The 13,135-nt window shown below is 37.7% G+C and overlaps 1 protein-coding gene across 1 annotated transcript in view; it reads right to left on the bottom strand.

Annotated features, from left to right (window-relative positions):
• The window catches only part of spg (dedicator of cytokinesis spg), a 657,455-nt gene that overhangs the window by 36,545 nt on the left and 607,775 nt on the right, over positions 1-13,135 (bottom strand). The window contains exons 18-23 of the mRNA XM_069848787.1: positions 10,637-10,880; positions 9,418-9,604; positions 4,629-4,774; positions 3,016-3,120; positions 2,422-2,697; positions 1,190-1,349 (exon numbers count right to left, since the gene is read on the bottom strand). Coding sequence (XP_069704888.1) covers positions 1,190-1,349; positions 2,422-2,697; positions 3,016-3,120; positions 4,629-4,774; positions 9,418-9,604; positions 10,637-10,880 — 1,118 coding nt within the window. The remainder of the gene's footprint in view (positions 1-1,189; positions 1,350-2,421; positions 2,698-3,015; positions 3,121-4,628; positions 4,775-9,417; positions 9,605-10,636; positions 10,881-13,135) is intronic.

Genomic DNA, 13,135 nt, shown 5'->3' with positions numbered 1-13,135 from the left:
ACAGTCCAATTCCCACTACGATAATATTTGTATTTTTGGTCTTAATACCACACCTCTCCGCTAAATGTCAGCTCAGAGACATTTCACACTCTCGTCAATGTTGCTAGTCTACAGCTGTCTGATATTATTATAGTAAAGTATTTGCTTTGACATCCTTGGCTTAGGGTAAAAAGAGAGGCGATGATATTCTTCATGATGAATTATTTATTGAAATATTTTTATACAAAGAGAAGAAATGGACGAACAAAGAGGAGAAAAGAGGGATACATGTGGATAAAAGGAAGAATAAAGAAGAGAGAAAGAAAGAAGGCTAAAGAGCAAGAGAGGAGAGAGAAGATGAAGAGGACACAGGGGAGAAGGAAAAAGAGAAAGAAGAGATTGAAAGGAAGAAGGAAGACGAAAAGAGAAAGAGGCAGAAAGTGAAGAAAAAGAAAAGAGAGAAGAAGTAATAACTTTTTAGTGGTCAATTTCTACAAAATTTTTATGCGAGAAGAATAAAGAGAAAAAAGGAAGAGTTACAAAGAAAGCAGAAGAAGACAAAGTGGCGAAGGATGAGAAGAAAGGGAGCAGAATAGGAAGAAGTGAAACAAAAGCAGGTATGAATGAGAGACAGAAGGACAACGAGGATAAAGAGGATGAAGTGTAGAATTAGAGGGAGAGGACAACGAAGAGAGCAAATTGAAAGATTTTCTGCGGACCTCTGGAAAAAGAACTACGCAAGAGACCAGAGAAGTGCTCTGTATGGAGTGTGGCATTGCATGGGCAGAAACATGGACGTTACGACGAAATGAAGAGAAGCATTTGAAATGTGGATATGGAAAAGAATGAGGTAACTGATCAGAAAGAGGAAAAGGAATTGGTTGGGTCACTGGCTGAGAAGAAACTGTCTATTGAAGGATGCACTGGAAAGAATGGTGAATGGGAGAAGAGTTCGGGGCAGAAGAATATATCAGATAATAGACGACATTAAGATATACTGGATGGATCATATGAGGAGACAAAGAGGAAGGCAGAAAATAGGAAAGATTGGAGCAAGCTGAGTTTGCAGTGAAAGACCTGCCTTTTGGCAGAACACTAAATGAAAATTAAATATTCCAAGAAAATTGCTATTTTTTTCTCTCATGCTTCTATACCAGAATGGTATCTCCACAAATGATAATGATGCAAATATGTATTCAAGATTATTTACCAAGATTGGACCACATTGACAGGATCTGGAAACCCATTAGCACTCTCATGTCTCCATACTTTTCAATGATCTTCTCTCGTTTAACTTCACTGAACTTCTCTAATTGAAGAGAGGGTTGGGTTAAGAATGCGACTGCCAGGTTGAAGTAATTTCCCCATAACTGAAATATACACAATAAATTATACAAATCAAACGAAGGAAAGTCTTTATAAGGGAACGAAAGCTTGCAATTTTACGTTAAATATATTTGAAACCAAAACTGTTTCCTAGCAATAACTTATACATTGTCATATCAACAATAAGACTGCAGCATATGAAGAGTCCACTGCAAGAATGATGGATGTCACTTTCTTGTCGAAAATGAACCAAGACTGTCAATGCATAGCTTAAGACATATAGAATGTACATAGAGAGTTATATAGCATTAACACTGATAGTCATTGTCAGTAATGATCGGAAAATCACAGTTAGCTTTGAGCGCTAAGCATTTCGAAGTTTCAATTGCTTCTCCTGAAAAATATATTCCAAGTTACATCCATCATTCTTGCAGTGGACTCTTCATATGCTTCTAAAATACTCACAAATTATCATAAGGAATAAAATTGTGTTTCTTGTTTTAATTGTTGTAATTGAGAAATGAAAGGTAAGCATTAGTAGGAAGAGAGCAGTGTTCAATATTTAAGATTTTGAGCACACTATGACGTCATTCTCCATACACACCATAACTCGAACAGAGTCTGACAGATTCTAGTTAATATATTATGAAGGTGATTTTTCCGTTTATTTGCAGAGTAAATGCGTATAGAAAATAAATGTTGTTTGTAACTGTTTGTAATGATTTGAAACGTACTAATTTTAATAATATTTCCTTTCATACAGAATAATACATGAACTATAAAAGAACACACAATATATTCACAGCAAGCCCTTAAGTTCCAATCGAGAAATTAAAGAGCTTCGTGGACGAGAAAAACATTGGCCAATGAAGTCTGTCTAGAGCCCTTTGATTCAGGAACAATGTTTTGTTTTATGTTACGAATAAAACAAAAAAAAAAAAAAAAAAAAAAAAAAAACCTCAAGGTCTTACTTTATGAAAGAGATCATGATAAGAATTTTTATTAACCATTAATATCTATTAATATCTGTTGAGTTTCAACTCGCGAACTTCGAATATAATGGTGAGCATTGGTAACTATTCGACTACAAGGGAAGATAAATTAAAACCAACTTACCTGATTGTCAAAATGACATCTGGGCTCCAGAAAGCTGAATACAAGAGGCTGTGCCAACTCTTGGAGAGCATTTAGTATGACGTTATTTGCAACCATCTTTATTATAAGCCAGTCTGGGGGGAACACCTCTTGCTTTACTAAATCCCGGAACACTAGGAAAACTCTAAGCAAGAAGTCTTTCTTGGGTTTGCGGTCTGCAAGTTCTTCCCATAGACGTTTATAATGGAACTCATCCAATAACTGGAGCAGGCCAATCAAACATGCCACCAAACATCCCTGCAAGCACAAAAGATGGCATGTCTCCAAAAAAAACACACAACTGAGACAGTGTAAGGAATAATTCAGACATTAAGGACAATACTAAACAGATGTCAACCTACTTGAGATCTAATGAACAATAATTTTAAACATTGTATTCGGAAATTACGCATGAAACGGACCAAAGAAAAAAAAAGTCTTAATTTCCAGGAGGTGAAACTCTTGTCTATAATTGTTATTACAACAACGTACCTATTTTTTACATTCAGAGGAACCATACTGATAATAATTGAGAAAAGAAGCACGGAATTATAATGAGGCAGAACTCATTCTTACCAGTACAGCAGCTGATCTATCAATGATAATAAGCACCGTCTGTATGAGCATATCCAGGGTTGTGAGGCAGAGGATCTCCACGTCGTGATGCAAGCAGTTGTTCACCTACGACATAAGAAAAATCACATATCATGAAACATTAATATTCCGTTAATAGAAATTACGTTCCCTCTTTTTACCTGATGTAAGATACAGAGATTTTTGCCAACTCAGACAAATATTGTGGGTTCAGTTGATATTTTAAAGAAATAAACTTACGAGGTTAAAGTATCCTTTACAGAAATTGTATGTGCACCACTTACTTTTGGTTAAAATTTGTTCAAGCATACAGAGATTAGAGGAGAGGATCAACAGATGTCCACACATACCTACATATAAATACAGAGGCATTACTATGATGTGAGGCGAGAAAACGGCGGATGACTCATGGCCTACAGCTAGCGTAGTTTCCGGCAAGCGCATAACAATTTCTTCGGCACTACTACAATACATAACAGTACTAACAATAAATTTTCAATAATTTGGACTTAGCATGCTCACAGTCTTTGCTGAAAATGGCCCCCATTTGCCGCCACACACAACTGACATCTTTTGATAAACGAATGAACAACACTCTTAAGTTCCACATTTGTTAGTCTCGATTTCCTCTCGTATACAGTTTTATAGTTCACCTATAGAATGAGGATTTTTCCTATAAATCCTATCTTTTAGTATTTCTCATAAATAAAAATAAAAATCACAGGATGTTAGATCTGGGTTTCGTGGAGCCCACAAATTATTACTTATTAGTCTCGTACCAAAAATACGCCGTAATTCCCGCATTAACACAGACACTCAACGAGAATTTGTTGGTACGCATCACTGAAGTACACAATAATCACTAAACTTTATACACTTGAAGAATGAAGACTTCTGTAACATGACTTGTGACTACAGCAAATGCCAATTGGCGACCACGTCGCAGTTCTAACAGCCCGCACAGTGAGTGGACCGCCAGTAACCTGCAGTTTTCTTGCCTCACGTCATAATAATGTCTCTGTAGATGATTATCTTAAGTTCTATCAGACATCAGTCTAATGAATTAAAAAAAAATGAAGGTGTGACTTCTTCATACTAAACAAAGAATTACTATCAGTTTTGAAAGTAACAACATTAGTCAACAACAAATACAGTAGCTATATTTATATAAGGAACACATTGTTTACTTTAATGACAGGATAAAAGAAATGAAACAGTTTGACAAACAACAGATTTCAAGTCAGTTACCGTAGTTGAGTGATGATGATGATGATGATGATGATGATGATGATGATGAAGGAAAGGAGAATGATAAGAAGAAGGAGGAGCAGAAGAAGAAGAGAACAGAATATGAAGGACAGGAGTAAAGCAAGAATACTGACAATGAGAATGAAAAGAATAAAAAGTGAGAGAAGAAAGAGCAGAAATTTAAAAAATAGAAAGAGGAAAGAAGTTAAAGAATATAAACAGGAAGAGCAGAAGCATAAGAACAGGAGAATAAGTTAGAGGAGAAAAAGAAAATGGTGGTGGTGGCAGTTGTGGCGATATTAAATTAAATGACGATAATGAATAGGCCTAAGTAAAAGCTGCTGTACCTTGCCTTGCTCCTGTGCTTGCCGTTGTTTGAATAAGAAGCTGAGAATCTCTCCCAGTATCTCTGTGCATAACCTCAGCTCATCCCGGTGAGCTAAATGCACTCGAAGATGTTTACAGCTGGTTTGAAGGAGAAGATTGCGAGACTCTGTAAGAACAAATGTATGAAATAAACATGACACAAAAGGACTTTCTTTCTTAATAGCTTTCATACCACCAGTAGGATTTATCCAAACCAAAACTTTGACTTTCTGAAACAATGTGGACACATGGTGAGATTCCCATAAAGTGAGTTTAGCATAATGTCGAATTTTTATTTAAGAAAACATAAAACACCACAATGAATGCTTACAGATATATGCCATAAGAGGAATTTTAATCTGCACAATGTCAAAGGTGCACTTGAACAATTGGGTATAACATGGCCATTTAAAGAAGTTACTTTATACAAAATAGTTGAGTTTTGTATTGTATTGTATTGTATTTATTAATATCCCATGGTATTCATACATTGCTTCACAGCTAGAATATGGAACAAGTCAAAAAACTTAATACTACTATAAAGTCTTAATTTATAGTCACAGTCTAGATGAAATATATACAGACGAGATTTACAATATATACATTTACAATACCAACCAATTACTGTTAGGAAACATTCACCATTGAGAAAATACAGGTATTCACGAGGCTAAATTAATTCCTGTACTACGAAACACAACAAGCAATCAAACAAATAACATAACAGGACAAATTAACACAATAAATGTATACTTCAGTACCAGTAGCATCCTAACACATCAAATACTAAATAATCTTCCTATGTTATACCTCGACTGTCCTCACATAAAAGACGAAGGAATTGAAGTACACGTACAGATGTAAAATAGATACAGAAATACAAGATACACTTCAGATGAAACCATCAGACATCAATGAATTGTCATATGCAATATATATTCTAACATTACCAAAATCCAAAGCAACACAGTCGGTTCAGACACGAAATACTCTGTACCAACTAATATGTTGCCCATAAGGATAGAGGAAATGGATTAATACAACACAAAGTGGAATACGCCTACTGGGGAAACCACTAAAAAAAAAAAAAACGATGTAAAGCAGCTACCACCTCTGAGAGCTATGGTGCATTGGAAATGCTACAAAAACACACCATCCTTATCCTCACAGAGCTATTATAGTCTGTTATCCAAGTAACGTAAGAATATGCAACAGAAGGCTTAACTGCAATTTGCGATTTACTAAATCGCCATGTACAGTAGACATGAAATTGCAGTTATGCCTTACAGTGCATATTCTTGCGCCCTTTTCTTGTTTTTTTTTTTGTTCCCCCCCCCCCCCTGCTTCATAGTACTTAAGCAATTTTTATAACAACTGGACAGACTCTGATGGAGAAAAGTGAAAACATGTTGATTAACAACCCTGCTAATCAATGGGTCTTCTTGATCCGCCATTATACAGTGTGTTTCGTAAGTTCTGTATAATGTCTTTTACATTTAAATGGATAATTTTTTCGAAAAAACGCTCGGACACGTCAAATCCCTCTGCTGATGACTGTTGTCCCAGGTGTAGAGAGGGGAAACGGGAGTGGCGTGACAAGGGGAGCTGAAGTGTGTGGGGAAGGGTGATGTTGCGATATAGGTGTTGTGCTTCGATGTGCTCTGATGTTCTCCTGCTTGCTGTGATTCTAGGTGGAGAGAGTGGAAACGGGAGTGAATTAAAGGTGGTGACGAAATTTGTGAGGTTTATACGATGATGTAGGAAGAAAATACTTTGATATACGAGGGGGATCCAGGAAATAACGACCGTTCGCGCATACCCGTCGCGCAGCTGACTCCCCTTCCTTGTTTGAAGGTCAACTGGCTTCCTTAACATGTGTTCTCATATTGTTGTGAGTACTGGTTGCAACAAGTCGCCATTGTGCATTTTGTGTTACTTCAAAATGAACGACGTGATTGATAATCCCGCCGACTGTGAGGTGAGGAGTGTGATTCGATTTTTGAATGCCCGACATTTGAAACCTGCAGAAATTTACCGGCAATTGAAAGAAGTGTATGGTGATACTGTAATGAATGAAAGAAATGTGAGAAAATGGTGCGAAATGTTCAACAATGGGCAAACAAATGTCCACGATGAAACTCGACCTGGACGCCCATCACTCATCACAGAAGACCTGAAGACTAAAGTGAATGATAGAATCTTGCAAGACAGGCGCACATCACTCGACGAATTGCATATTGCCTTTCCTGACATTTCTCGTTCTTTGCTTGGTGAAATTGTGTCGCAACATCTTGGCTACCACAAAATCTGTGCACGATGGGTTCCACGGCAACTGAGTGACCAACATAAAACTCAGAGAATGGCCTCAGCATTGACATTCTTGATGCGATATCACACAGATGGAGACGTCTTTCTTGATCAAATTGTGACTGGTGATGATACCTGGGTGTCTCACAACACCCTGGAGACCAAGCGCCAATCACGTCAGTGGCATCATCCCTCATCACCCAAGAAACCGAGAAAATTCAAACAGACTCTCTCAACACAAAAAGTCATGGCTACTGTCTTTTAGGATCGCAAAGGTGTTCTTTTGCTGGATTTCATGCCAAAAGGCACTACGATCAATGCAAATCGTTATTGTGAGACTTTACGAAAACTACAGCGAGCCATCCAAAACAAGAGGCGAGGAATGCTTTCGGGAGGAGTTGTGCTTCTTCACAACAACGCCTGCCCGCACACTGCTGCTTCAACTCGAGAATTGCTGGATCAATTCGATTGGGAAATCTTTGATCATCCACCCTATAGTCCAGACCTTGCTCCTAGCGATTTTCACCTTTTCACTAAGCTGAAAGACTTTCTGGGTGGTACGCGTTTTGGAAGTGATGAAGAGTTGAAGAAGACAGTGAACACCTGGCTTAATGAACTGGCGGCAGAGGAGTATAACACGGGAATTCTAAAGCTAGTGAACAGATACGACAAATGTTTAAATGTAGGTGGTGATTATGTAGAGAAGTAAAGGAAGCTTCAGTTATGTAACAGACTTTGTTTTTTCAAATAAATATTCTTTTTTTTAATTATTACAACAAAACGGTCATTATTTCCTGGATCCCCCTCGTAGATATAGTTGTTTATTTGAAACAGTCAGTGTCCTTCTCCTGTTCATGGGCAGGGGAAACGGAAGTGTCTTTGAGAAAATCTAGAATATTGCAGATTCTTGGCCCGGTGACTCTGACTGAAGCTAACTTGAAGGCATGCTGTTGTCAGGACTGAGAATATTGGAGAGGGGTAATGGGAGTGACTAGGGAGAAACGAAGACAAGACGAGGGAGAGAGAGTAGCGAGGGAGGGTGGTATGAGGTGAACGGAATAGCAACGTAGAAAGGAGAGAGGAGAAACGGGAGTGCCTGGGGAAAACTGAAGAGAGTTTTCTCGAAAAGGAGGGGGAGTGCGAATTCGGTGGGTAGGACAACAGAGTGACGGGAAGCACGGGTGGGGGAGGCTCTCGCCTATCGAAGCTCTACAACCAAATGGTCCGCGATTCGACGACCGACGAGAGGTGGAGGGGTTACTCTCTGCTAACGAGCTCCGCTGACAAATGGCCGGCGATGGGCGTCCACAGAGAGGGAAGTCAAGGATAGAAAACACAATGTTTTCTAAAAGGTTTCGAGCAAGGTGAAGTAAAGACCTCTCTGCTAACGAGCTCCGCTGACAAATGGCCGGCGATGGGCATCCACAGAGAGGGAAGTCAAGGATAGAAAACACAAGTGTTTTCTAAGAGGGTTCGAGCACGTGAAATCAAGATAAGGTAATAAACGGAGAGGGGGGGGGGAGGTAGTCAATAAGAGCGATACTAGGATAGATAGATTGGAATGGGGAAGCAGAGACAGAGCCAGCGATGTATTTCTGTTCCGGGGGTAAATGTCAGCTGTGAAAACCCAGTCCGACGAAGTACAGCATACTGGATCAGAGAAAGAAATGTTGTCGGTGGCAGAGGAAGCATAGTAGCTGCCCCCCCTAGCCAGCAACGAATGACCCTATGGCAATTGGGTCCACCTTATATACACACTCGGGCTTCGCGCCATTTCTCCTTCTCTTTGGCGTGGGTTTCAGCGTTATGACGCTATGACGTCAGAACGCCCGCGAAAACTTTGTGTCTTGTAGCAATACACGCGCTTTCTTGTCCATGTGGTCATCAGACTGCTAAGTGCTGGCCTCTCACTCTCTTCTGCACTATAGCACTGAGGGTGTGTGCATCCGGCTTTAACATGAGGGGGAGAAGGTTGCTAGTGATATGCGTTGGCCTGTTTCAACTATCTTGAAAATACGAGACCTAAAGAATTTGCATGGGCACGAAAGAAATGACATAACACAACAAGATCTTCGGTTGACATACGTTTATGAAGATTCTCTTTCAGATGGTATGAAGATTCTCTTTCAGATGGTATAAAGAAAAAGGGTGCCATTTAAAATGTTTGTGGTGACGTCACAACTCGCACAACAGTGATAATAAAAATGGTTTGTTTCTGTGAAAAAGTGTCTTTTAAAATATAAGGTTTGACGTGTCCGAGCATTTTTCGAAAAAAATATCCGTTTAAATGTAAAAGACAATATGTGGAAATTATGAAACACACTATATAAGGTGCACAATTTTAAAATAAATACAAGTATCAATTAACCTGAGATTAGTTGAGAAAAGCAAGTGACACAGTTGTCAAGTGCTCAGTATTAGAAACCAACCACAACTTCCACAAATAATGAAAACACTACTCACCATCATCAGTGAACAGTTTACTGGTAACCATGTTGCGGATTGCTGTCAGTTTCGCTTGTGTAAGCTGAGGAGGCAAATCCCTTGGTAAACTCTCCAGCATGGCTGTTGCTAATTTGGTAATCTTCAAGATAGGCAACACCTGAATAAGTTGCTCATACACTGCACTTATACTGTGCAACAAGGCAACCTGTGCAAAAAAAAAAAATTATAATAAATAAAACTAGTCCATAGACAATACATACTACAATAATATAGATCATTTTTTATCTGTTGTGAAAGTCTCAAATCATATTTATGTTAACATTAACCAATATAAATAAAATAAATTACTAATATTATTATTATTATTATTATTATTATTATTATTATTATTATTATTATTATTAAAAATGCCAACATGCATGGCTGTGAATTCATTCCTTTCAATGTATAGACTTAGTTTGCTCTAGGCAATGACTTATCATTTATGTATTCTTTCAGAAATTATACTTACCATAATTTTCATTGTGTCACCACTATTATTCTCATAGTGTAAAATATCATATATATAGGTACTTGTCTCAAATTTGAAGTCCACGAAACAAATGTAATAAATAGTTAAGAGACAAGAAACGGGAGAATGGGTAAAATTTCTACACATTCATACGCATTTAATGGAGATTCAGAATATGTAAATTTTAATATAGAGTGCCATTTAAAAAAAAAATTCGTTTATTGTCACTTTGTATGTGTGAATAACTAACTGTTCTCGAACACTGGCATAATATTGTATGGTTTATCTCCAACAGTTTTTGAATAAAACTTTTTTTTTTTTGTAAAATTAAAATTTAAGAAGTTATTAACAATATTCCATACTTATTGTTCACTCTGTATACACATTATATTCATTACATAATAAAAATTAATAAATTCGCGATTGCGAGAAAAACTGGTGATTCTGCAGCATTATGCAGTCCTTATTCCTGAGCTGCTATTGACATATATATATATATGGGAGGATAGTTTATGTCCGGAATTTTTTACCGTGGAAAGACTCATCATGCCATGTTTGCAGTTTTTCTTGGGAAAGATAAATGTGGTAGCTTCCCGTTGCTTTCCGCACACCACTCTCTCATTCGCATCTTAAAAATATCACAGGGGGCCCCAGCGTGGAGATATATACATATAATCTACATATTTATTAAAAGATTACCATAATACTTCGAAGATCAGTCAGTACCTGTGTCTGTAAAATAACATCGCTAGAAGTAGCCAGCATCTTGTTTAGTGCTGTGAACACGCTGTAGAGATCCTTCTTGAAGTTATCCTCATACTGACCACCTGTTGCTCGAGCAAATAAGAGGCGAGATTGTATGATGAACTTAAATATGTACTCCAGCGAGCGGAAACACTTCTGGATGGGTTCCTGCTTGTCAGTGGAGCTCACCCAATCTGCACAATGCTGCACACTGCTCAGCAGACCCCTGGAAACATACATCAGTTTATAATAGTATGTCAGCATACAAGGTTTTCTTCAGATATTTACAGCAATAACTGGTAATGTTCTGTATATTACGAACAACATACAAAATATAAAATCAGGAGCAATCAGAAATCAGGGGAAGATAGAGATGTTTTGTTTGGAGATAAATCACAACATAGAATTTGTTTAAATAATGTCGATTATGATAACACGACAATGACAATGATGATAACAACTGTATGATGATACAAAGCATCCCTAAATCTGTTACTTCCTATTTCGTCTCATCAATGCTACACTCAAATTTATGTTACATCCATACTGCGGATATTTTAACTAAAACGCTGTTAAGCATTGTGTCTTACGAACCAACCAAGACCAAATGCTCACAGTTAGTCTGACCACTTACATTATAAGTAGGGAACAACAGGATAATATGCACAGTAGAGCAATGTCAGTAGTTGACGTTACTCGCTGGCCACTAGTCACCGAGCCGTACCGAGCTGTGTCAAACAAAAGACAGTCGAAATGGTGGTAGTGAAATTCACGACTATATTCTTAAAAAATCACTCCGTTAGTCAAGTACAAGGTTTATGTAGTACAACGGCGGTGTTTTGAATGCATTAAAAGAAAATGCAGATGTAGTAAGATCTTAAAGTAGGTTATCACAACGAAATGAAGAGGAAAAATGGTGTGTTTCACGGATTATCATTCAAATGACGGAAAGTAAATTTCTGGTTAATGTTCGCCAAAGCATTAAGTACGTAATTATGACCACATAGCCGTTTTATTTGTGGCCTAGAGAAAAATACCTAGTCTTTTACGAAAAAGAAATTTTAGGGGCCATGAAAATATTCACCGCTTTCATTATATTATTATTTATCAATATTACGAAACAAAAACTGCCATAAAGCCATGACCAACTAGAAACATTGATACCAAAGAGATAAACCAATTCGGCCGTGATGAAACAAAAGAAAATGCGACAGATATTTTAGTTCGAGATAAAATGGACACTTTAGAAGACATAGCGAAACGTTTCCAGAAGGAAATGACAGAAAGGTACAATTCTTGCCTGCCTGAGCATGCGCGGACTTGGTTAATAAAAACCTAAACTAACCAAACCTAACCTTCGTATATGCAAGTTGTGTAACTAGACCAAGAAGGGATCTTCTTCATTTGATCTGCAATGTACACGTGAAAATAAATAACTCAAGTAAGGATCATGCTCCCACTGCATGAGAGGTCCGCGCATGCGCTACAGCAAAATTGTTTCTGTCCCGAGCCTCTCATCTAAGCCACATAATCTACTCGCAATATTTACGCAAATACACCTTGCCACTAACAGTGATGCTATCTCTCAGTAATGTTCAGAACGAAGGAGGTAGAGAATGGAAAAAAAAAAACAAATTTCTCCTTCTAACACTGCCATACACCAACGTCACAGCATGTTCTTATGTTGGCGACATTGTGTATTTAGTTAATTTTGGCGGTAAACGTAATGGCACGGTTCAAAGCTACTGTACTAATTCTCCAGTATAGCGATAAGTAGTTCCTTACCTTAAGCTATAATTTTTTGAAAAATAAAAATCAGGGATTGTAAAAAAGATCATGTGACGATTATGAAGTAATCATGAGACGAAACAGATAAAGAAAAATTAAGTACTTGAAGAAAACCTGTCATACTGTCACATCTGACTACCTTGTACTCATACCTTAATACGACTTATCTGACATCAAATCTGAGCCTCTAGTGTGAGAGGATATCAGTTGAAGGAATCACTCAGCCTTATTATTTTAGTTCTAATCTTTCTGTATTACTTATTAAATTTATTCCCTTATTTATGGGAAGATTTCCTCAGAAAAGAAATGCCACTGGGCCTAAACCTTGAAGTTTAAAATTAAGAAAAAAGAGAAGATGAACATACCGTAATCCTTCGAATTCTTAATCATGAAAGAATTAAATTTTAAACGAAGAAAATTAAAGTCACCAATAGCAGTTGCTCAACACTCCGCTATGCAACAGACTGACCACACCTCAACTCTGGTGCTGGCACTAGTAAAGAACTCCGGTTAAAGTACTCTTCATTTGTTAAAAGAAACTCTAGTTGTAGGCTATAGTGGACTTTATATTATCAGCATCCTGCTGGATATATTAAGTAGTTCGGTTACTTACTTACAAATGGCTTTTAAGGAACCTGCAGCTTCATTGCCGCCCTCACATAAGCCCGCCATCGGTCCCTATCCTGTGCAAGA

Source organism: Periplaneta americana, chromosome 15, assembly GCF_040183065.1.
Source record: "Periplaneta americana isolate PAMFEO1 chromosome 15, P.americana_PAMFEO1_priV1, whole genome shotgun sequence".
NCBI classification, from domain to species: Eukaryota; Metazoa; Arthropoda; class Insecta; order Blattodea; family Blattidae; genus Periplaneta; species Periplaneta americana.
The sequence above is the reverse complement of the archived record's forward strand: the minus strand, read 5'-3'. Positions and strand labels throughout refer to the sequence as shown.